The 22,177-nt window shown below is 40.8% G+C and overlaps 1 protein-coding gene across 1 annotated transcript in view; it reads left to right on the top strand.

Moving 5' to 3' along the window:
• Positions 1-2,828: 2,828 nt before the first annotated feature.
• The window catches only part of JMY (junction mediating and regulatory protein, p53 cofactor), a gene marked incomplete at both ends in the record, with an annotated part of 55,973 nt that continues 36,624 nt past the window's right edge, over positions 2,829-22,177 (top strand). Inside the window, one exon of the mRNA XM_082013041.1 lies at positions 2,829-3,701. Coding sequence (XP_081869167.1) covers positions 2,829-3,701 — 873 coding nt within the window. The remainder of the gene's footprint in view (positions 3,702-22,177) is intronic.

Below are 22,177 nucleotides of genomic sequence, written 5' to 3'. Positions count from 1 at the left end.
AACAGTACACCCCACCACAAGCCCTGTTCAGATGGCAATTCAGGCCTTTAAGAATGTAATCTTAATTTTTTGCTGGATTATTCGGTCAAAATCAGTGATGTATTTCCTCTAACCATACTTAAAAACAATTCACCAACATCTGAAAATCCTGCCCTTTATATTTTTATGAACGACAAGTTATGCATGTCCCTCAATACAGAAGTCACTGTGAAGGCTACTCAGTGTTCCTTGAAAACGTGATTTTGAAAAATTGCTATTTCCTTCCAGGTTTTTCTGTAAGGGTACAATTTTGGCACAATATAAGAGCTCTTGAGAGCTGTATGAAAAGAGGTCTATCAGAAACGTGATAGTAGCTGAGTGATTTTCAGACTACTTTTCAGCCAGTTCCCAAATGTTACATTTACTCAATATTTGCTTCAAATCATATTGGCTTGCCCTCTGCTATCTGAGAACAGCCAGGCTAATCCTGCTCCAAAGACCTCAGCCTCTACAGTAACGTACCTGAAATACTAAGACTCTGATCCTTTGGCTGGTGAAAAATTTTGAGCCCATGTTTAATTTTCTTAAGCCTGGAGATACAGATACACATATATACTGTTGTATCTTCATTGTTTTAATTTTTCTGTCATGCATTACTAAAGACAAAATTGAATTGCTGCTTACATTCATCTACTGAAAATTTGTTTCTCCACCAGTATATTCTTTGCTTGCTTGCTTGCTTGGCCACTTCACATGGGGTGTAATCAAATCTTCCAGATCATCTCACAGGTGCTTTGATCTGGTGCCTACATTTATGGTAACAGAAAAGAATGCTGCTCTCCAAGATGTACAGCACACATCACCCTTAGCTTTAGAATGCAGATATGGTCCTTCCTCTGCCTGCTGAGCCGTAATTTCCTCCTTTTTTCTAACAGCTTTGGGTATTCAAGACGTAATCTTGATTCTCCTGCATATACAAGGTTGCTTTGTTAATGACCAGAGAATGCTTGGCTTGTGAGAGGCCCTCCTCAAATACTTTAATCTCCAAGGTCAGGATGCTAGTCAAGACAGTAACTTTGGGAAAGAGCTGTGACTCACTCTTGCTTCTCTGGCAATTCCAATTAGGAATGTTTTATTTTCCCACTACTTCTTCTAATTTGGAGCAGGACAACAATATCACAAATGGGCCGATGCATATTGTCTACTGATCTTATATTTGATGCAAGTCTTTTGGGATTGTTATAGTAAGAAATACCTTTTTTTTTTTTACTTATACAAGAGGATAAATGGAACATCCTGAAGGACACCAGGAAACTGGCACTCGGCCTTGGAATCACAGGTAATTAATCACTCCTTTCAGACATGCTTATGAGAGTTGTCTGTGCAGGCTTGCTGTAACCTACGTGCTCTGCAATACACTTGGAAACCTCAGAGAGCACTGCAGGCACTGCCAACTCTTACGTAGGGCTGGCCGACTTGAGCATAAAACACTGTGTCTCAGTGCAGTTAATTTCAGTTATAAACGTACACAATTGCCCAAGACAGCCATTTCAGAGCATGCCCTTGTCTCCAGGTCTTGTCACAGATGCTGCGCTCTTTTGCAGCCTAACTACAAGCACAAAATTCTGTAGCCTGGCATGCTGCTAGGTGCTCTTGATAACGGGTCTTTGAAGTATTTTGGTTGAATCTCTAGTCAGAATGAAGTCATACAACTAAAAAAGTTGCTGAAGCACCACATCCTTTCCTGTAAACATGCAGAAGGCCACTTTACAGGAAAAGCAGAAACAAATCCTCTGCAGGTATCATTTCCCAGTGGAAGGATTTGTTGCCTGACCAGCCTGGGGGCAGAGGCCCTGGAAAGCAGCACCAGTTGCACGCTAGCGCGGAGTGGACAAGGGAGCTGCAGTGCTTGGACCACTGCGGCCGTCATGCCCCACCGGGCTGACAAGGAGTTAACAGCAAGGCCAGAGCCGCGGCAGGCAAAGCCAGTGCTGCCTCAGAAGCTGCCCGGAGCAGAGGCCGTTGCCCCCAGCTTGTCCCTGGGAGCCGCGGTGGTAGACTTCACCGAGACAGCCCGTTTCCCCCCGCCCGGCGCTGCTCCGCTTCCCACGCAGTCGCCCGGCCCGGCCCGGCTCCGGCCTCCACCCCCTAACGGCGGGGACCAAGCACGTGCCCTTCCCAGCATGCAACGCGCGGGGCCCTGTTGTACGTCCGAGGGAAGGGGCGGGGCACCGCCCCCCCGCCCACTACGGGGACCGAGGAGCGGGGGGTGGGGGAAGACCACGAGCGTGGCTGGCGGAGAAGGGGCGGGGCGGGCCGTGAGGCTCCGCCCATCTCCCTCCGCCGGGGAAAGCCAATGGGGAAGGCGGCCCGCGGCCCGGGGGGCGGGGCTTCGGGAGGCCGTGGGGCGGGGCCGGCGCTGAGTTGCCGCGGGGCTGGCGCTGGGTTTCCGCAGCGCCACCGCCGCTTGTAAACAGATCCTGCCCCACGTGACGCGCGTGAAGTACCTGTGCGAGGGCACCGGGCGTTGCGCGCCGCGGCAGCAGGCCGATGACCAGAGGCGGCGGCGGGCTCCAGAGGCGGCGGGCTCCGAGCAGAGAGGAGGTGATTCCTCTCTGTCCTCCCTCCCCACCCCCCACTCCCCCTCTCCGCTCCGGTGGGGACCCAGCGCATCCTCCCCCATCAGCGCCTTCCCCGTCCCCCCGCCGCTAAAATGGCTGATGGTGGGCGGTGAGGAGGCGCGCGGGGCTGCGGGGAGCCAGCACGCGGCGGGGCAGGCGGGGGCGGCTGACGGGACGGGAGCGGGGAGAGTGCGGGGGGGGCGCGGGCGTGGGAAGCCGGGCAGCGCCATGTCCGCCTTCGCCCTGGAGGAAACGCTGGAGGCCGACTGGGTGGCCGTGAGGCCTCACGCCTTCCAGGAACGGGAGAAGCACAAGTTCGTCTTCATTGTGGCCTGGAACGAGATCGAGGGCAAGTTCGCCATCACCTGCCACAACCGCACGGCGCAGCGCCAGCGCAGCGGCTCCCGCGAGCCCCGCCGCGGCGGCCTCGCCGGCCCCGAGGCCAGAGCCGCCCCCAACGCCGGCAGCCCCACGGTGCGCCGGGGCCCGGCCTGCGGCGCGGACCCCGGCCTGCCGCGGGGCCCCGAGCGGGGCGCGGCGGCCGAGGCGCTGTCGAAGAGCCCGCTGCGCGCCAAGAGTAGCCCGGCCGGGAGGCCGCAGCGGGGCCCGGAGGCGGCAGGTGCCGCCGAAGAGATAGAAGTGCTGGAGCTGGGGAAGGAGGAGGTGGCGGCCGCTGCGCTGTCGCTACCGCCCTCGCCGCTGCAGGCAGCCGAGCCGGCCGCTCCCGACGCGGAGCCCGCGGGGGAGGAGTGCAGCTGGGCCGGCCTCTTCTCCTTCCAAGACTTGCGGGCTGTGCATCAGCAGCTGTGCTCGGTGAACTCGGAGCTGGAGCCCTACCTGCCTGCCTTCCCCGAGGAGCCCTCGGGCATGTGGACGGTGCTGTTCGGAGCCCCGGAGCTATCCGAGCAGGAGATGGATGCTCTCTGCTACAAACTGCAAGTTTACTTGGTCCACAGCTTGGATACCTGCGGCTGGAAGATCCTTTCACAGCTACTCTTCACTGAGACTGATGACCCCGAAGAGTATTATGAGAGCCTGAGTGAGCTGCGGCAGAAGGGATACGAGGAGGTGCTGCATCGGGCCCGCAAGCGAATCCATGAGGTGAGGCTACGACATGGTCCAGATATCTCCACCTTAGCCTTACCTTTTCCTTTACTCTCTGACATCTTCTTTAGTTGTTCTCTCCAGCTGCTCCCTGCTACCTTTGCAGAATCGATCAAACCATGAGACAAAGTTCAGGAAAACTGTCTAGTTTGGGGGAGGGGTGAGAAAGCTTTGAAAATCTAAGAAGAAATCAAAGTAAGAAAATGAGGCTTAACCTTTCCAAAGTTGCTAGGGCCAGGATTTAAGAAGGTACAGTTTTCCCTAGTTTTCTAAGTGTGGCTCAGTACTTTTTTCTATGTAATCAAACATATGAACAATATTTGTGAACAAGAATCCGGTGAATTTGGCAATGTCATGCTCCCAGATTTTTGTTCTTGCATTGCTTTGCACCATGATGTGTTGGAAGCTGAATTTTTCTGTTTAATGGCAGCAGCAATATGTGGTGTTTATTTTGATGGTACAGTTTAGGCAGTTGAGGCAAAAAAATTCTAGGTTCCTACAGGCTCTGCGTGCTGAAGCTGGTGTTTCAAGTGAGATGATGTTTTCCAGTTGAATTGGAGTAACTACAACTTTTGTTCAGCTGGTAAGTTCTTAGAGTTGGGGTTTTAAAAAGCAGCTGTCTGGTCCTACCGAGAATTTACTGCGTTGCTGCTGCTAGCATCTGACAAGACTTGGATGTTTCAAAACATCTCATCTCTCTCTTTCATACCATACTGTTTAAATGAAAGTCATTGAGGAGGTTCTACGAACTTCTAGCATCAGTGTGTGAGAATTTTTTCACATCTTTATGGACTGAGGTATATAAGGATCCAGATTTTTCCAGTGAAAAGGAAAATTTTACACTTGTTTTTATGTTTTGGTGGCCTTGATACAGAAGGCACCAGGATCTATCTAGGCGCAACTATGCGTGTGAATCAGGTTATGGAATTTCTTATTTTTGTAAACACAATCTAAATTCTGTTGTATGAATATAGGTCAAGTTTGGCTGTATCAGCTGCTCATACACATTCTACCAGTGTTGTGTGTTCAAAAATGTGTGGTGGTGCATGTTTGTTCCGTGATAGAGTATGAGCGTATCTGCTTGCTGTCTGTTTTGATGGCATAGTTTTGAGTCTTTGTAGGATTTGGGCTGAGCTCTTCCTTAGTGACTGGAGAGTGTGAGAAAATTGTTTTATAAATGATGAAATCATGATCAGGGCATCCAAGTGTAGCATTGTCAGGTACAAGTTTATTTCCAAACTGTGATGTTAGAATATATTATTGTGATTTTTCTTTTCTTTTTTTTTTTTTTTTTTTCCAGTGGCTATTTAAAGGGCTGATTTCATCCTCGTCAATTTTGGTATATGACTGGTAATTAGTCTAACAGTCTTCTGTAGTACTTTCAGTCCAGAGTATATGAAAGCATATTGGTTTTTGCTTTTTTCTCTTTGACTGCATGAATGGTTGGGAGTGTCTGCTTCGGTTCACTTAGCCTTCACATCAGAAGTTTTTGTAAGGAGCTGAGCAGGACAAGAGAAGTTCCTGTTAAACGTGTGGAGTTTGGGAACTGGGTACCTAACTCAAAGCATGTAGTGTTTTTGAGGAAACACTAATTTGGAATTACTGTGCCAGAACTAGCTGTTTCTTGGAGAATCTCAACTTCTATTTTGTTAGCACCAGTACTGTAGGCAAAAAATGAATTGGTTATCAATAGGCAATGCAAGCTTTATCCATCCAGATCTCTGAAGTACAACATCTTATTCTCTGGTAGTGCTCAGAACTTAGTGCAGACAAAATGGCAGAACCTATTTGTGTATTTGACTACAGTACAACCTTCCTTTGCCATGGTAACCAATCTAGTAGTGTACCTACAGTAGGTTCTACTTTTGTCACTGGCAGTTGTGTAAATTGATCCTTCTTTAATTAAAGGTAGTTCATGTTTAAGAAAAGAAACCAATAGAATGACCTGTTCGTCATTCCCGTTTGTCTCTCAGGTTTCCCTTTTCCTTACTTGGTCCACAGGAAATGTCTTTCTTTTGAGAAAAAACTCATATTGTTTGTCATTGCAATTTTAAGAAAATGAAGCAATGATGGGTACTGCTTGGTATTTCTGAAGTAAAGGTTTTTCATACTTGCAAGAGAACCTACTGAATCAATGTTTCATCTCTCGCTTTCATGTACTTTTCCATCTGTGCTTTAAGTCTGCCTGTTAGCTAATTCTGCCAGTTAGCTGATTGCAGGAATGTTGGATTCCTGCAATTTTAAACGATTTTACATCTTAAAAGATCTTCTGGGGAAAAGGGGAAAGGATTGAGCAGCATTAGCAACCAAAATTGTATCAAGGAGCATAATGAATGCAGATGGTCTTCATTCATGTAAAATTGTTGGAAAAAACACGTTTACAACTCTAAGACTTTGGCATAACATTTTAAAGTATGCCTCTGCGGTTTATATTTCCTATATCTTTTTTTCCAGGACAAATTCCTCTGTGCAGTTAGGTATTACTTGAGAAATGCTTGTAGTTCCTGTTGATTATATTCTTTATCGTGGAGAAGCACAGCGAGCACAAAACCTCTCATGTTCGTTGTTTCAGCATCCCCTCCTTGGCCATCTGTTGCTTTCCATAAGTTAGACACAAGCCAGTTTATTTTCATAGCAGTTAATAATTGTTGCTCTTTGTAATAGGCATTTTTATCTCTGTCTCAATTATAAACCTTTAATAAGCCAGAAGAATGTTGCAAGTAGAAACAGATCCAAGAGGAGGAAGAAAAATACTTGTAGAGGAATGACCTGGCATTAATTTCTTCTGCATAATTTGCAGTTTTGAAATATCACATCTTTTTTTTTTTTTTCAAATAAAACTAATTAATTTATTTTTTCAAATAAAACATTCTGGAATAGCTTAGAAATTTAATTTCTGTTAATTTATGTTAAAGTAAAAATTTGTATCTAAAGGAGTAAATATTGTTCTACCTCATTTTTTAAAATGCATAAACACTTGTTTGGAGCCTTTGTTCATTAAGTTTATGCCTGTTTAAAAAAAATTCCTCAGGTGCTCAGCTGGAGGTCTGAGCTCCCAAATGGAGACATGATACAGAATCAGTTAATGACCAGATAAAAAGATGTTATTATTTCAACAGAGAGGATGACACTGAGTCCTTATTTGGGATTCCAGCTTCTTGGCCAGTATTTCCAAAATCTTAAACTTTGCATCTAGAAGGCAGAAAAAGTTGTCCACTGTACTCTTGTTCCTGTCAGTTTCCAGTCTATGTTCCTCCCCATATAACATGGGAGGAGTTTTTCTAGGCTAAGTGTACATGCTTGTAAATTTTTGTGAATATAGTAATACCAAAGATGGTGTCATACCTCTTTGTCAATGCTGTGTTGGCAAAAGGTTAAACATAGTCACAGTTTTGCCAAATAAAAAGTGGTGTTAGTATAAACTATGATTAAAAGGGTTTGGTGGCTTAGTCACACCAACAAACATGTTCCATTGTATGCTTATGCTCTTAACTTGCTCTTGCATAGCGAGTTGTGAGTTTGGGAAGCCTATCTTTACATTACATGCCTACTTCAGCATTTTTTAATTAACGTTACCTGTGAATCTCTCTGTTCCTTATAGCTCTTAATTGCCATGGCAGTCTGAAATTTGGAAGATGATAGCCTATAGAATCTGAAACGCCAGTTATAAAACTAGTTGGAGATTTGCTTTCGTTTTGTTGTTGCTCTGTAAAAACTATGAATTCTAGTATCTGCAGGCAGACTGTTCAAGACCATTTTGCATCTCTGTTCTGTGTGTGTTCTTCTGAATTGATTTAATAGAGAAGTGCAGAAAAACTTTTTAGTGATGATTAAATTCTGAGAGCATCTTACTTTCTGTGGCTAACCTAAGACTGCCTTAGGAGGGAGGACCTACTGATATTTTTAATGTACGTCCCCTGTGCAGTGGAATATTTTACTAAGTGCCAAAATAGCCCTGGGAACTTTTATCTTATGTCAGTTGGCTTAATTTTCTTTTGATTCAAAGGGCTAGAAAGGTTAAGAAAAATTAACATGAAAATCTTTAATCTATTCTGTTACAGTAACAAATTGCATGAGAAGAAAATGTAGGTTTTTGGACAGAAATCTGTGTTCTTTTCTTCTTGAATCAGTAGGTATACAATTTTTTTAAATGACTTGCACAGCTTTCATAGGAAAGTATTGTCAAATCACACAAATTGGTAAGTAATTGATTTGCTTATGAATCATGGAATTTCACGTTTGTTGCTTTCCAAGGATACTGTCACATACTTCTGTTTACATTAAAAAAGCTAAGTAACCCATAGGTTATTCTTTTGTTGACCTGTTCTAATATTTCAGAGAAAATTAATATTCAGGATTGTCTCAGTAACTAGCAGAATTTTATTTCCCTGCTTTTGACTATAGGCATTCCGTTCTAAAGTAAATGTGTATATGGTAGGTACCAGAAATGCAAGTTTTCTGTACCAGAAATGCAAGTTTTCCAGAGGTAAGGTGACCTGTTTCTATTCAGTGGCCTACTGCTAGGCACAGTGTGATTTAAAATGAGATTTCAACATCAAACTTGTAAATAATGTAAAAGTAAGTAATAGTAAACACTACAAAAAAGTATTCAGTGTTTCAGTAACACAAAAAAAAAATACTAGCAATAGTGTTTCCATCAAAGCCAATATAATATCTTTCTATCCAAGAAGTAAAGAAAACTGGATCCTGTGCATTAACTGCAATAGCTAGATTTAGAAGATATATAACGTGTCTTGAGAGAGAAGAAAACACTGGTTCAGCTTTAACTTTGGGAGCAGAGAGGAGTAAAATAAGATACAGTATGGATTTTTTTTTTTTCCCCCTGTTGACATGAATAGAGCAGAGTTAAGATTAATGCTGAGCATTCTGGAAATCCAACCTATTTTTGTTTGGAAGCTGCTTTTTATGTACTCACCATTCATGGTGTTAACACTTGTTTCCAGTAAAACTGTTTTGATTCACTTCTAAATACTTTAAATAGGCTATTTAAGTACTGTACCAGTACTATAAGTTAGTGCTAACCAAAATACAGTATGTCAGTGGCTGTAGGGCATGCTCTGTAGAACAGGTAAGTAGACTTCCAAGTTCTGTGGAGACAGATGTTAATAATACTCTAGCAATTACTTGTGTTGCTGTCCAACCAAAGACATTTTCTTCCTTGTCAGCCATCATCTTTTTATTTATTTAATTTGCAGCTAGAGTTGTTAGCAGTTATTTCTAGTTGTTACAGTCTAGTCTTAACTTAACAAGTATTTTAAAGGCTCGGCATTTTAGGTGTTGGAAATTCACACCTGACTCACTCTGCAAGCATCAAACCCAATAGCAGGGATATTGCAATACGTTTTCAGATAAGCAGAATTAAATGTGGTATGGTTCCCCCCTTCCCCTTTTCAGTGTTTCAGGGAGTTTCTGAAATGTATTCTGTATATGTAAATGCATGTTACAAATTAAACCCTTGATGACATTGGATACTACTAGAAGATGTGGAACTAACGCAGAGAGGGCTGTATCACTTGAGATTCTTGGACCCTTATAGTAGCAAGGGTAGTTAAATATGCAACAGCTTAATCATATGGTAGACTCAGTTACTGAAAGCCTAAAAGGTGATTACACACCATTTTAAAATGGCTTCTAGGAATCCCATATTTGAAGGCTATTAGTCCATATTACCATAATATTTGCATCTCTCTTTAGTCTGTGTATTAAAACCTTGTAAGTCCTAGGCAAAATAATAATTTACCTTTTAATTGAAAAAAAAATTTTCTTTTATCCCTCTTCCATTTGATGTATTCTTGAGTAAATGTTAATTTTTTTTTTCTACTGCCCTTCCCTTTTACTTCTGTTTTATAGGTAGCAGCAAATTGTTTCAGAGATTTATAGAATTGTGATCATTGGTTAATTAGAATTTTTTTCTGTGTTGTCTCTTTTCCAGTCCCAGTAGGAGACTTGTTTTGGATTTGAAGTTTGGGGTTGTTTTTCTCCACCTCTCCCCCCCACCCCGCCTTCTGTAGTGCGCTTATGGCATATATATGTAGATAGCATTGTTTTATTAATACCTTGTTAAATTTGAAAACAGCTAGCTGAAGATGATTACTACTACTGTATCTGAAAACAGCAGAATGCTTAAAATAATGTAAATTTCTTCAAAACATGTATAAAACATACGTACACAAAGAAGAGCACATCTGCTTGAAAAATTGGGTCTTCCTTGACAGAACTTAAAACTTACATGAAAAATAAGAGTACATTCTGTAGGATATAACAATACTGTTCAGTATGACCCTTAGTCACAGAATCACAGAATTATTAAGGTTGGAAAGGACCTTCAAGATCATCAAGTCCAACCATTAATCCAGCGCCACCATGTCCCCTAAACCATGTCCTGAAGCACCACATCCACACATTTTTTGAACACTTCCAGAGATGGCGACTCCACCACCTCCCTGGGCAGCCTGTTCCAATGCTTGACCACCCTCTCGGTGAAGAAGTTTTTCCTAATATCCAATCTAAACCTCCCCTGGCGCAACTTGAGGCCATTTCCTCTCATCCTATCGCTGGTTACTTGGGAGAAGAGACCAACACCCTCATTGCCCCAGCCCCCTTTCAGGTAGTTGTAGAGAGTGATAAGATCTCTCCTCAGCCTCCTCTTCTCCAGACTAAACAACCCCAGTTCCCTCAGCTGCTCCTCATAAGTCTTGTGCTCCCGACCCCTCACCAGCTTCGTTGCCCTTCTCTGGACACGCTCCAGCACCTCAGCGTCCTTCTTGCAGTGAGAGGCCCAAAACTGAACACAGGATTCAAGGTGCAGCCTCACCAGTGCTGAGTACAGGGCAATGATCCCTTCCCTACTCCTGCTGGCCACACTATTTCTGATACAGGCCAGGACGCTGTTGGCCTTCTTGGCCACCTGGGCACACTGCCGGCTCACTGGCTGTCAACCAGCACCCCCAGGTCCCTTTCCGCCGGGCAGCTCTCCAGCCACTCCTCCCCAAGCCTGTAGCATTGCACGGGGTTGTTGTGACCGAAGTGCAGGACCCTGCACTTGGCCTTATTAAACCTCATACAGTTATTAAACCTTATACAGTCAGTAAGCTTAGACTTAATTTTTAGAAACTGAGGATAGCAGCTTGCCCGTCTTGTAGTTCATTTCCTTATCCAAGTATGTTGGAGGAAAAAAAAGGAAAGAAAATGGAATATATTCTCTGTTTAGCTGTTTGAACTGGGATTGCATAACCATTTATGTCTTGTAGTTGAGGGACTATTCTGCTGATAAGATTATTTTGATAGTCCCCTTCAAAATTTGCGCTAGTTTGTTTCCCTAGATGCAGAGGTAGACTTTCCTTTATGTTTTGTTTAAAGTTGTTCTAGTTGGTATGCAGTTGCAGAATTTTCATTTGCCAAAATATTTTGAAGAGGTGTGTACCACCTGTGTGATAAACTCTGTAATCCATCACGCTCCTTGGGAGTCATAGCTCACTTAATTTCTTTTTAGAGGTGGTGTTGGCTTGTCTTTTCTTCATGTTAACCATTGTCTTGCATATTTTTCTCAATTTTTCCAGCATTACTTTATTTCTCTTCAATTGAATGGCCTACCTTCAAGTCGATGCCTTTTAAAACTGCTTTCTTAACCCAGTAACTTTTTTTCCCCATCTGTTTCTGGCTGAGGTATTATTACACTGGCAGGTTTAGAGTTTGAAAGCAAATTCTTTCTAATAATTTCATCTTTTACGTTTCGTGTTGTAATATGACAATATGCTGCTTGCAGATGATCAGTGAGGTTTTTGTTCTATATGTATGTAAATATTGCTACCATAAAACTGAAGAAGGCACTGAAAAATAGAGTTTTTCAGAAATGGCTGCACTTAACATTCTTCCTCTTTGGAGAGATACTTTTGAGGATCTCTTTTTTGATATTAGTAGAAATGTATCATTGCAGTGAACCAAGAAATTGCTATTATTGGCAAGAACTTTAGTCAAAGTTTAGACTTAGTCCAACTAAAGATACATCTGCAAAACTTTTTTATCTTTTCAAAAGATGAAAATTTAACCATGAGGAATATGTAGGGAAAGAAGGAAGATAAGGATAGAAGGAGACGAAAGGAGTATGATGATACTCTTAAGATACATATGGACTAACTCAGTGTTACGTGTATGTATCTGAGCTGTTGCTCAGGCTGCTGTCTGCTAAATAGGGTTTGGCAGTGGAGTAAGACAGGACTGTGGGATGTTGAGCTTGTTGCTTTGGCAGTTAAGAGTATCTTCTAAATAGGCTCAATCCTCTTCCTCCTTTATTTTCTTCAGAGAGGAATCAACCATTAACATTTAGTGATATTATAATTCTGTTGCGGGTGAGTCTATAATGCCACAATGTATTTTTTAGTACTGTACAAAAGCAAGAGAAGCAAATGAACATAAATTGAACTCTATAGAGGAACTAGCACCTAAAACATATTTTGCAGTTTTGAGCAACTGGAAGTACTGATGAGTTGCCAGTAATATAACAGTTACATTGTTTCTTCTCTCTTTCCCAGAAAACAAACAAACAAGAAACACTTAAAAAACTTTATTTTTAAAATATGCCACAAATTGTTGTTAATTTACTATGTAGTAAAAGCTTGTACGTAAGATACCCTGCTTTTGTAAGCATTTTCCTGTGTTAAAAAATTGTGTGTCCAGATGTTTTGTCTTGCTGCTGGTATTCAGCATGATAGTGCTCTGGGGAAGGGGCCTATGAGGCTAACAGCAACTGTAGGTTTAACCATGTGGTGTATACTGATCTAGATTAGAAGATTGAGAGTTTTTGAGGAAGGGAGCCAAAGTTAATATACATTGGAACAATTTATTTGAACTACTCATGCATCTTGCATAGTACTAACATCACTGTAACCATTCAGAACAAAGATAGCTCACTGAAAATCCCTGTTTAAGTGCAGTGCGGTTTAATAGCAAACGCACAAGAATGTTTTAAGAATGGTGAAAAAAAGAATTGTTGTGCCCTTACAGGAAGTAATAGTATGATCTCCTCAGAAATCTGGTGGTGCTATTTGCTAGAATACAGGCTAGTCTTTAAGAATAATTGTTGAAGCCCTTGCATAATTTGAAACAGGATTATAAAAACAGAGAAAATAATCCAAATTTGTTGGGCAGGAGATTGGATGATCTCATAGTATCTTCCAGTCATTAGCTGTATAAATTAATAAGGGAAATGTGTTTTTGTTTTAATTAGTTTGTGTTGAAACTTGCCCAATTCCCATTTTCTGAAGAACTTGGGCCTTAAATATAAACCAAACCCTTATTAGTTTCTCTGAAAACTTCATGAAGCATTTTAACACACAGTAGTAGATGTTAACTTGAAACATCTCCACAAATGTCTCGCTTGTTTACAAGCTCTTGTTTGTCAACTGTTTCCATTGTTATTAGTAACATTATTAGAGGCTCATTGCTGCAGTTTGGATTTTACTTTTGGATTAACTCTTCTGGTCATAGGCAGAAAGGTGTTTTGATTTGCAGAGAGCTTCCCTGGCAGACTAGTTTTTGAAAATCATCATCTGGAGCCTTTCAGAGTAAATGTAAATAGAATGCTAGTGGTGTATCTGCCTATGACTCCACTCACCAGTTGCAGACATTTTGGCAGAGGTTGTTTTCAGTTAAAACTTTTACTGGTAAAACCCTGTCTCTGGGTTTACTTTCTATATATTCTTTTCTGTTTATGGTATTTATATAGTAAAAGTTATCAAATACAAGAAATTTTTTTGTTGTTGTTATATATGGGGCAGACAAACATTACCAGTTCAGAAGAATTTGAATGCTTAGTGCTTTTTTTTCCAATGAGTTGCCCCTGGAAGGGTCTTATAAAACACTTCCAGTCATTCAACAACCTTTTTCATTTTTTCTGCAAGTAAATTGAGTATCTCTGTTCCTAAATGGTAATGGAAATTTTTTTTTGTTTTGTGCTACTGTTATAGTGGTTTCCAAAATGCATTTGTAGACGAATGTTTATATGACCCTCTTTTGGAAAAAATGTTATGATATTGGTGGGAGGGAACTGGAATTTTTTTTTTTTTCATTTGAGAAGTGTTGTTTAAATAATCAATTAACATTTGTTTGTGATGACTTGCAGACAATTAAGTGGGTCATCTAAAATTAGTAGTAGCACAACTTTTCACATAACAGCATTGCATCATGACTTGTTTTGAGCTACTTTAAGGAGAGGGTGTTTTAAAAGATTTTTCCATAACTTAAAATCATATATTATTATGTTGGAAGGAACCTCTCTGGGTTTTCTAGTTGAACCCTATGCTTAAAATAGAAATAATTTTGATTAGGTCTTTTTTTAAAACAAAAAAACAAACCCAAACTTTAAATAACAGTGTATACTTTATATCTGTTTCAAGTAAGTTTAAAAAAATGAAAAAGAAACAGAAGTCTTAATTATGTTGTGAAGCTTCAAAGACAATCTGTAGATAAGTTTTAGAAGTTTCTGAAAGTTTAGAATTTTTCTACAAATAGCAGTGTGGCTTCAGAGCCCAAATTATTCAGCCTTCAGTAATGTGATATTTGTTTATAATCTTCAGATGTCAGAATTTTAAATTGTACCATTTCGTTACTTCGGAGCAGTATAATTCAGCAAAAAATCCATATGTGGGAGGAGTTTAAAAAATTGGAGCTGTCCTGGAAGAGTTGAATTAATAGGTAATTTTTGTGTTTTATTTTAGCTGTGTTTTATCATGCTGCTTTATCACTCATAGGTTTTATTTCTCCATAACATTTAAACTGTATCCTCTCCCCTTTATTTCTCCATGAAAACAGGAGCAAAACCAACTCAAATGGGTAATACCACAGAATACAAGTCTGTGTTTGTCTGATACTAAGATAAATTGCTTTTGTTTGAAATGTTGTGCTATTATGAAGTGATTTATAGCTTGTTATTTACACGATATTTACTGTAAGAGTAAGAGGAAAAGTAGTATGCATGATATGGGATTTCAGGAGTTTCTTGACACCTTAGTTTTGTTATTATTAGTGGGCTGTAAATGTGTTCTTTCTATTGGGTTTTTTAGATGTTGTATTGAACTTCTAAATAAAAAACCTATTATTTTAGCTTAGAAATTTGCATTTAGTCATGGGTAATGCTGTTTCCTTCTTAGACCTGCCTTTCCATGATTTCACTGTTTTATAAGGTGCTGTAAAGGTTGAAACAGTGTTGAACTATACCAGCCTTGAGAAATTGCACACAGGGCCATTTGATTTAACTGTCAGCTGTTGTCCAGGGTTTAAAGGTGGTTCATCAGCCACATTGTTGAAGGGAGCTGAAGAACCGGATCATCAACTCGCCAGTGCTGAAAGGGGGGGATCCTTTCTGTCACCCCCTCTTCATGTTTGTGTTCCTTCCTGTTGTGCTTCTCGGTCCTTGCGGTGTGCTGATTCAACTCAGTAAATTAATCCAAGAGAAACTACAGAAATAGCTTTTTACCAGATGCCAGACGTTAGTTTGTCAAAGGGTCTGAGAAATACCAAAGCCAGAGCAGTGGAGGAAGAGGGCACCTGAGGGAAGAAGGAACAAGGAACCAAGGTGGAATGGGAAGAAGGAATGGGAAGTGGGATCTCATTTTGATAGGAGCAAACCATTATCTCAGCTCAGCTTTAAAAAGTAAATTAACCTGTACCAGTGCTTTCAGTCTGGTATTATCACAGTGCTTTACCTGCTCTGAATGAGATTTATAAAAGTCTAACATAAGATTTGTCAGATATTTGAGAATATCTGCTACCATGCCAAGTGCATTGTAAAACTGGTACGATTACTAATTCAGTGCTGCTGATATGAGTCCCATGAACTGACTACAGGGTGAAATTGATTATACTTCTTAAATTTTTTTCTTCCTATCAAATTTTATGTTTTCATAAAAGAACATTTGCTCTTTAGCAGAGTGGGTATGTGGCTGGGCCTGTGCCCTGACATTGCAAACCTTACACAAAGAAGGGTTTTAAGAGTAGCATTGTAATACCTGCTAAGTAATTGTATTAATTGTATACAAATATTAGGATTTTTAGACAGTTGTCAGTTTTGAGGCTCTTGAATATGTTTTCCTGACTAATCGCATAGTTCAGAAGCACAGAAGAAGAGGGTCTGTGGTCCAAAAGTTAATGTATTTTGTGGCACAGCATGAATGCTGTATGTTCTCAGTCTCCTGGCTTTGGGTTTGTTTTTTTTGGTGGTGTGTTTTTTTGTTTTTTTTTTTTTGATTGGACTCCTGCAGAAAAAAAATTACTTAGAACTCATTAGGACATGTGTAAAATAAGCTCTTCGCCAAGCCTTCAGGGTGAGGTGTTGCCGAGAAGTCTTTTTGGTCAAGGTTACCATGTTCCAAATGATCAGTGATTCATTAGTGACTTTATCTTTTAGTTATTTTGTCGCTTTTCAAAGGAACGAGTCCCAGAGTGCCATAATAACTTTGAAATACAGTAAACAGATCTATTTTATACATCAATTACATTACATTACAATGTAAATACTTATTTCTGTGTTACTAACAGCAGAAAAAAGCCTAGCACTCCTGTATGATGAGCACTCCTATGCAATTAGCCCATGTTTGCTGTGATTTCTGTAGCTTATTTGTGGCTCTGCTATTCTAAGTAATATATTCAATTCAACAAATACCTGGGGTTTATAGGCACTCATTTGGCATTATAGTGTAACTCAGCCACATTGCACAGTAAGGTAAGGTGGTCAGACAAGTATAATCTTAAAATAAAAGCAACTTTACTGTGATGTTTCACATATGTTTGTCTTGTTTATAGAAAACGAGATGCATAGTTTTTAATAGTTGACATCTCCCTCTTGAGCTTTCAGAAGAGATCTGGTGTGCCATACATTGTTGTCAGAGTTGGCAGCTTTAAGCCTGAGCCTTGTGATATTCCAACAAGTTATATATATACATACAGTTCTGCTGAGATATCTGTTTAGAATTTTGGGTGGGAGGAGAGAAATTGCGGTGTTCAATAACAATGCATACATGGAAATAATGTTTTGGCTCACTTGGCTATGTTAAAATACTACTTCAATTTTTCTTACCCAGTTCAGTTCTTTTCCTTTTCTACAGACTTGTATAACAGGTAGTGTATTGAAATGAGGTGCATTTTGGTAGACAGTGTAAATGAACTTGACAAAAGTAATTTTTACTGTCCTAAGAGCTGTTAACGTAAGTATAAATGAAGATAATGGATATGAGTGAAAAGAGGCCAAGCAATCTGCAGTGTGCTGGTCAGTCTTCTGGTGGGCTCTCTTGTAGTATGTTGACCTTGTCCTCCAGGAGCCCACCAAACTGCTCTATCACTCCTCTCCTCAGCTGGACAGGGCGAGGAAAATATGACAAGAGGCTCGTGGATACTAATAAGGACAGGGAGATCACTCAGTAATTACCGTCACAGGCAAAACAGACTCAAGTTGGGGAAATTAATTTAAAGTATTGCCAATCAAATGAGAGTAGGATAATGAGAAATAAACCCAAATCTTAGAAAACCTTCCCACCACCCTTTCCTTCTCTTTGGGGTCAACATCACTCCTGATTTTCTCTACCTCCTCCCCTCAAACAGCACAGGCAGACCGGGAATGGGGCTTGCAATCAGTCCATAACATGTTGTCTGTGCCAATCCTTCCTCCTCACACTTTTCCCCTGCTTCAGTCTGGGCTCCCACACTGGGGAGACAGACCTCCATGAAATTCTCTGATGCGGGTCCTTCCCATGGGGTGCAATCCTTCAGGAGCAAACTGCTCCAGCGTGGGTCCCCCGTAGGGTCACAAGTTCTGCCAGACAACCTGCTTCAATGTGAGCTCCTCTCCAGGTGGCTGCAGGTCCTGCCAGGAGACTGTCTAGTGTGGGGTCTCCATAGGGTCACAGCTTCCTTCAGGGCACATCCACCTGCTCTTGGCGTGGGGTCCTCCACAGGCTGCGGGTGGAGATCTGCTCTGGCACAGACCTCCATGGGCTGCAGAGGCACAGCCTGCCTCACCATGGTCTTCGCCCCGGGCTGCAGGGGAATCTCTGCTCTGGTGTCTGGATCCCCTCTTCCCTTTCCTCCTTTGCTGGCCTTGGTGTCTGCAGAATTGTTTCTCTCACATATTCTCACTCCCCTCTCCCAGGTGCTGTTGTGCAGCAGCTTTTTTCCCCTTCTTAAATATGTTATCACAGAGGCACTGCCACTGTCGCTGATGGCCTCAGCTTCTGCCATCGGTGGGTCTGTCTTGGAGCTGGCTGGCATTGGCTCTAGTGGACATGGGGGAAGCTTCTGGCATCTTCTTACAGAAGCCACCCTTGTAGACACCTGCTACAAAAGTCTTGCCACCTACACCCAGTACATCTCTGCATATGTGTACTATACACGGGTGCTCTGCACATAGGTAAGAGACTGTTTTAAACAGGGCTAAAGAGGACTAATGTGGCTCACTTGATATGAACAGCTCTTTAGAGGCATGCAAGACACATCTTATGGAAGTGTTCCTTTTTATTTTTTGTGTTTTAAACAGGCTGTGTTTTACTTCTCAGTATCTCTATTGGGTTTTGTTTTGTGGCATGTGTGTTTGCTGTTTGTTTCTTAGACTAACTGAAAACTTTGAACTTGTTTGTTATGTGTGTTTTACGTGTATGTTTGGTTTGATTATTTTAATAAATCTGTAATTAATTAATCTTCTGTAATCAGCCCCTCAGAAAATCCCCCCAAAATCCAGACAATAACCTTTGCAGTGCATCAGCATACGCTTCCAATTCTCTATATTCAGAAGCCTGCTTGAAAAAATTGGCCTTTTTTAGTCCACTCAGTAGATGGATGATTGCTTTGTGCTTTAACAAGTAAGTTTAATATGGAACTCACTCGTTTGTGTCCTCTTTTAATTTTATGAGGTTACACAGATGTAGTACTGGTTCCAGCATTTCTCATGCTGGGCAGTATTACCTTATTGTTTATGCAATCCCAACTCTGTATCCATCTTTTGTATTCTCTTAGATTATTTCTATCCCAAAAGTAAAATGCATTTTAGATTTGTATTGGAGAGTGAGGCTTTGGTCCATTACTGGGGCATTCACCTGCTACAATAATGCAAACGATCTTTTTCTCCTACGAAGGTAAGGATTGTTGATGGCAATGCAATCATGCAAACAGAAAGCTCAATGTCCTGTCAAGGCTTGATCTTTTAACCACAACAGGTGACATATAAATACAGGACTATGTGTGTAAGGGAGAAAAGCAGTTTGCCTATAGTACAGATTTCATGTATTTGAGACTCCTGATCATTACCAGGAGATGTGGGAGTGTGTTTGCTTTTAATAAGAATTTTTTTTGTAGTTGTTTAAAGATAGCTTAAAAAGAAAAATTAAACCATTTTAATCACATTCTGATCTAAGAAATGGCACTCTAAGTTCAATTGCTAAAATTTTACGTCCAAATTTTCAGTACTCTGGAGGTTTACTTCTTTGGAACTCATTGTTTACTTCTTTGGAGCTCATTGCAGACTATTGCCAGTCTATCAGCAGGAGGATTTGGTATTTTACTCTTAGGACTCCTGTTCAATGGAAAGGATGGAGTATCTAAGAACTACTCTATCTGCGGTACTGTACTTCTCTCTGAAAACAGCTATCCTTTGTTTTACATGTGATCTTAAACATACTGCTTCAATTAAAAATCTTTAGAATTTGTACTGGAAATGGCAAGTAATACTATCAGGCTTCCAAGAATCTAAATTCATAGGAAAACAGGATATCCTGTAATTACTATTATTCCAAAGATAAGAAGCTTAGGAGGAGACTGAAAATTATATTTATGGCCTGTTTTAGCTAAAAATGGATATGTGTCATATTGCAGTATTTTTATAAAATATGCAGAATAAAATAGGAATAACAGGGAAGGTTTTGAGAATAATAGCAAAGGAAATGCAAGACTCGACTCTTCACTTGTTAAGTCAAGCTTTTGATTATGCTCTCAACTGAGGTCAACCCGCATGTAATTGTACTGTCTGCTATAACGTTTTTAAAACTTTATGGGCAAAATAATTTTTTAAAAAATACTGAAGACAGAAATAATCTTTGTTATATACTTCAAATACATATGCTGTTAAATTGAAAAAAATGTCTTTCCTGCTGGCTATCTGCATAACAGTTGCCTAAAATATATGGATTCATTTAGTTGTGAACAATGTAACATCTGTGAAACATGATTCTTAAAATAACTTCGGTATTCAATGGGTATAGTGCTAGTCAGGTCTGTACAGGATATTACTCTACCCTCCTCCACCCACTTCTTTAAATAATATAATTTTAAAATTGTGAAAGTCAAAAATTCATACCGAGATTGCTGAAGTAAATAAACAGTAACACTGAATTAATCATGAGTGGGTCATAAAACACGCCACAAAAACTGTTCGTGTATTTTATGCTAACACCTTGAAAACTGCCTGGTTTTAAGGTACCAGGTTGGTTTAGGCATTTGGCCAGCTTAACCAATATCTCCATCTTACTAAAAGGTATTAGCTGAATTTTCATGTTTCTAATGTAGTGTATTGTCTAGGTGCTGCCTGCATGAACATTGGAACATACACAGTTAAACTACCTGTGAGTCTATGGAGGGCCTGGTTTGCCTTATGACATTATTAATTCAGTGGATTCTGTGCTAGACCCAGCGTTATTGTTATCCGATAGTCTGAATACTGTCTGGATAGCAGCCAGCTAAAAAAATGCTTCATCTGACTTCGGTTCAGAACAGGAAAGCTTCCATCAGACTGCTTTATCGAGCGAAGTGGGAGAGGTCCTCTATGCAGCCAGCTTAGCACCATCTGTCTCCTATGTCGGTGCCCCTTTAGGACTGATGGCAATAAAGGAGCCTGGACTCTTCATCAGGCTTAAAAGGCTCTCTCTATGAACAGAAGCTATCAGTCTTCTGTTCATAGCATACCATGTTGGTAAAGGCTTGGTGATTGGTAATCACATCAGTTCCAAAAAGTGAGAGAGTAGTCTGACTCTTCTGTATTCCTTTAAACCGTGTGTATAGAATCATTTAGGTTGGAAAAGACCCTTAAGATTGTCAAGTCCGACCACAAACCCAACACTAACCATGTCCTTAAGTGCCGCATCTGCATGTCATTTAAATTTCAGGGATGGTTACTTAGCCACTTCCCTGGATAGCCTGTTCCAGTGCTTGATAACCCTGCTGGTGAAGAAATTTTTCCTAGTATCTAGTCTAAACCTCCCCTGGGGCAGCTTGAGGTCTGTAGTTCCTCTTGTCCTATCGTTTGTTAATCGGGGAAAGAGCCCGATACCCGCCTCACCACAACCCCCTTTCAGGTAGTTGTAGAGAGTGATAAGGTCTCTCCTCAGCCTCCTTTCCTCCAGGCTAAACAACCCCATTTCTCTCAGCCACTCCTCACAGGGCTTGTTCTGTAGAGCCTTCAACAGCATTGTTGCCGTTCTTTGGACACGCTCCAGCACCGAAATGTCTTTCCTATAGTGAGGGGCTGTCCTGGTTTTGGACCATGACAGGGGCCCAAAACAGAGCACAGTATTCAAGATGCGGCCTCACCATTGCAGAGTACAGGGACACAATCACTTCCCTACTCCTGCTGGCCACACTATTTTTGACACAAGCCAGGATGCTATTGGCCTTCTTGGCCACCTGGGCACATATCATAAATAAAATTTCAAATGCATGTCATAATTTCTCTGTGTTGTTTTTCTTTTTCAAAATGGGATTTTTTCACACTTCTTTGGTTTCTCCTTTCTCTCATGTAATTTTTAACTCAAGTGAAATTTGAGGTAGCAGTTTTGTGGTTTTGATCTGACAGTGCCAAATAATTTTAATGTGCTTTTGAGCTGGTTTACAGCCTTTATAGAAAAGGTTTATGTTGGGATATTTTTCCCCAGAATGCTGTCTGAATGAGCCTGTAGAAGAACATGTTAATAGATGGATGGGTGTAATGAGGCTGTATGTAACCAGTGCTTGCAGGTTGATACCTGTTTTGAAGAATATCCCTATTCAGTAGCTCTTTGGTCTTTTCTCCAAACCAAATAAGGTGATACTCTTTTGTTTCCAAACCAGTTTTCATGTTTTGTTTTGTCTTTTTCTGGCACTGTAGTTTAAATGAAATTTCATCACCATTTTCATTCAGAAAGATATTCATAAGGCAGAGGAAATAGATTCTGTGAGCATCATTGCCTTTGGAAGGAAGAATGATTGCTTACCTTATGTTAATAATTTAAGAATATATATATTCTGTATAAATAACCTGTCCTCACTTGTATTCTTTTATTAGGCATTTGATATTTCTGAAGGAGTTGAGGATTAGGTTTACAATTGGGGCAATCCCAGCAGCAGACCAAATAGAACTGGACACGGACAAGACCTTGAAATGATGACCATTTACTTATTTTCTGCATGTGCAGGAACGTAATGATAAGTCATTACTTCCT

The sequence above is a fragment of the Phaethon aethereus genome (genome assembly GCF_964289735.1).
Source record: "Phaethon aethereus genome assembly, chromosome: Z".
NCBI lineage: Eukaryota > Metazoa > Chordata > Aves > Phaethontiformes > Phaethontidae > Phaethon > Phaethon aethereus.
Note: the sequence above shows the minus strand (reverse complement) of the source record. Positions and strands in the feature narration are given on the sequence as shown.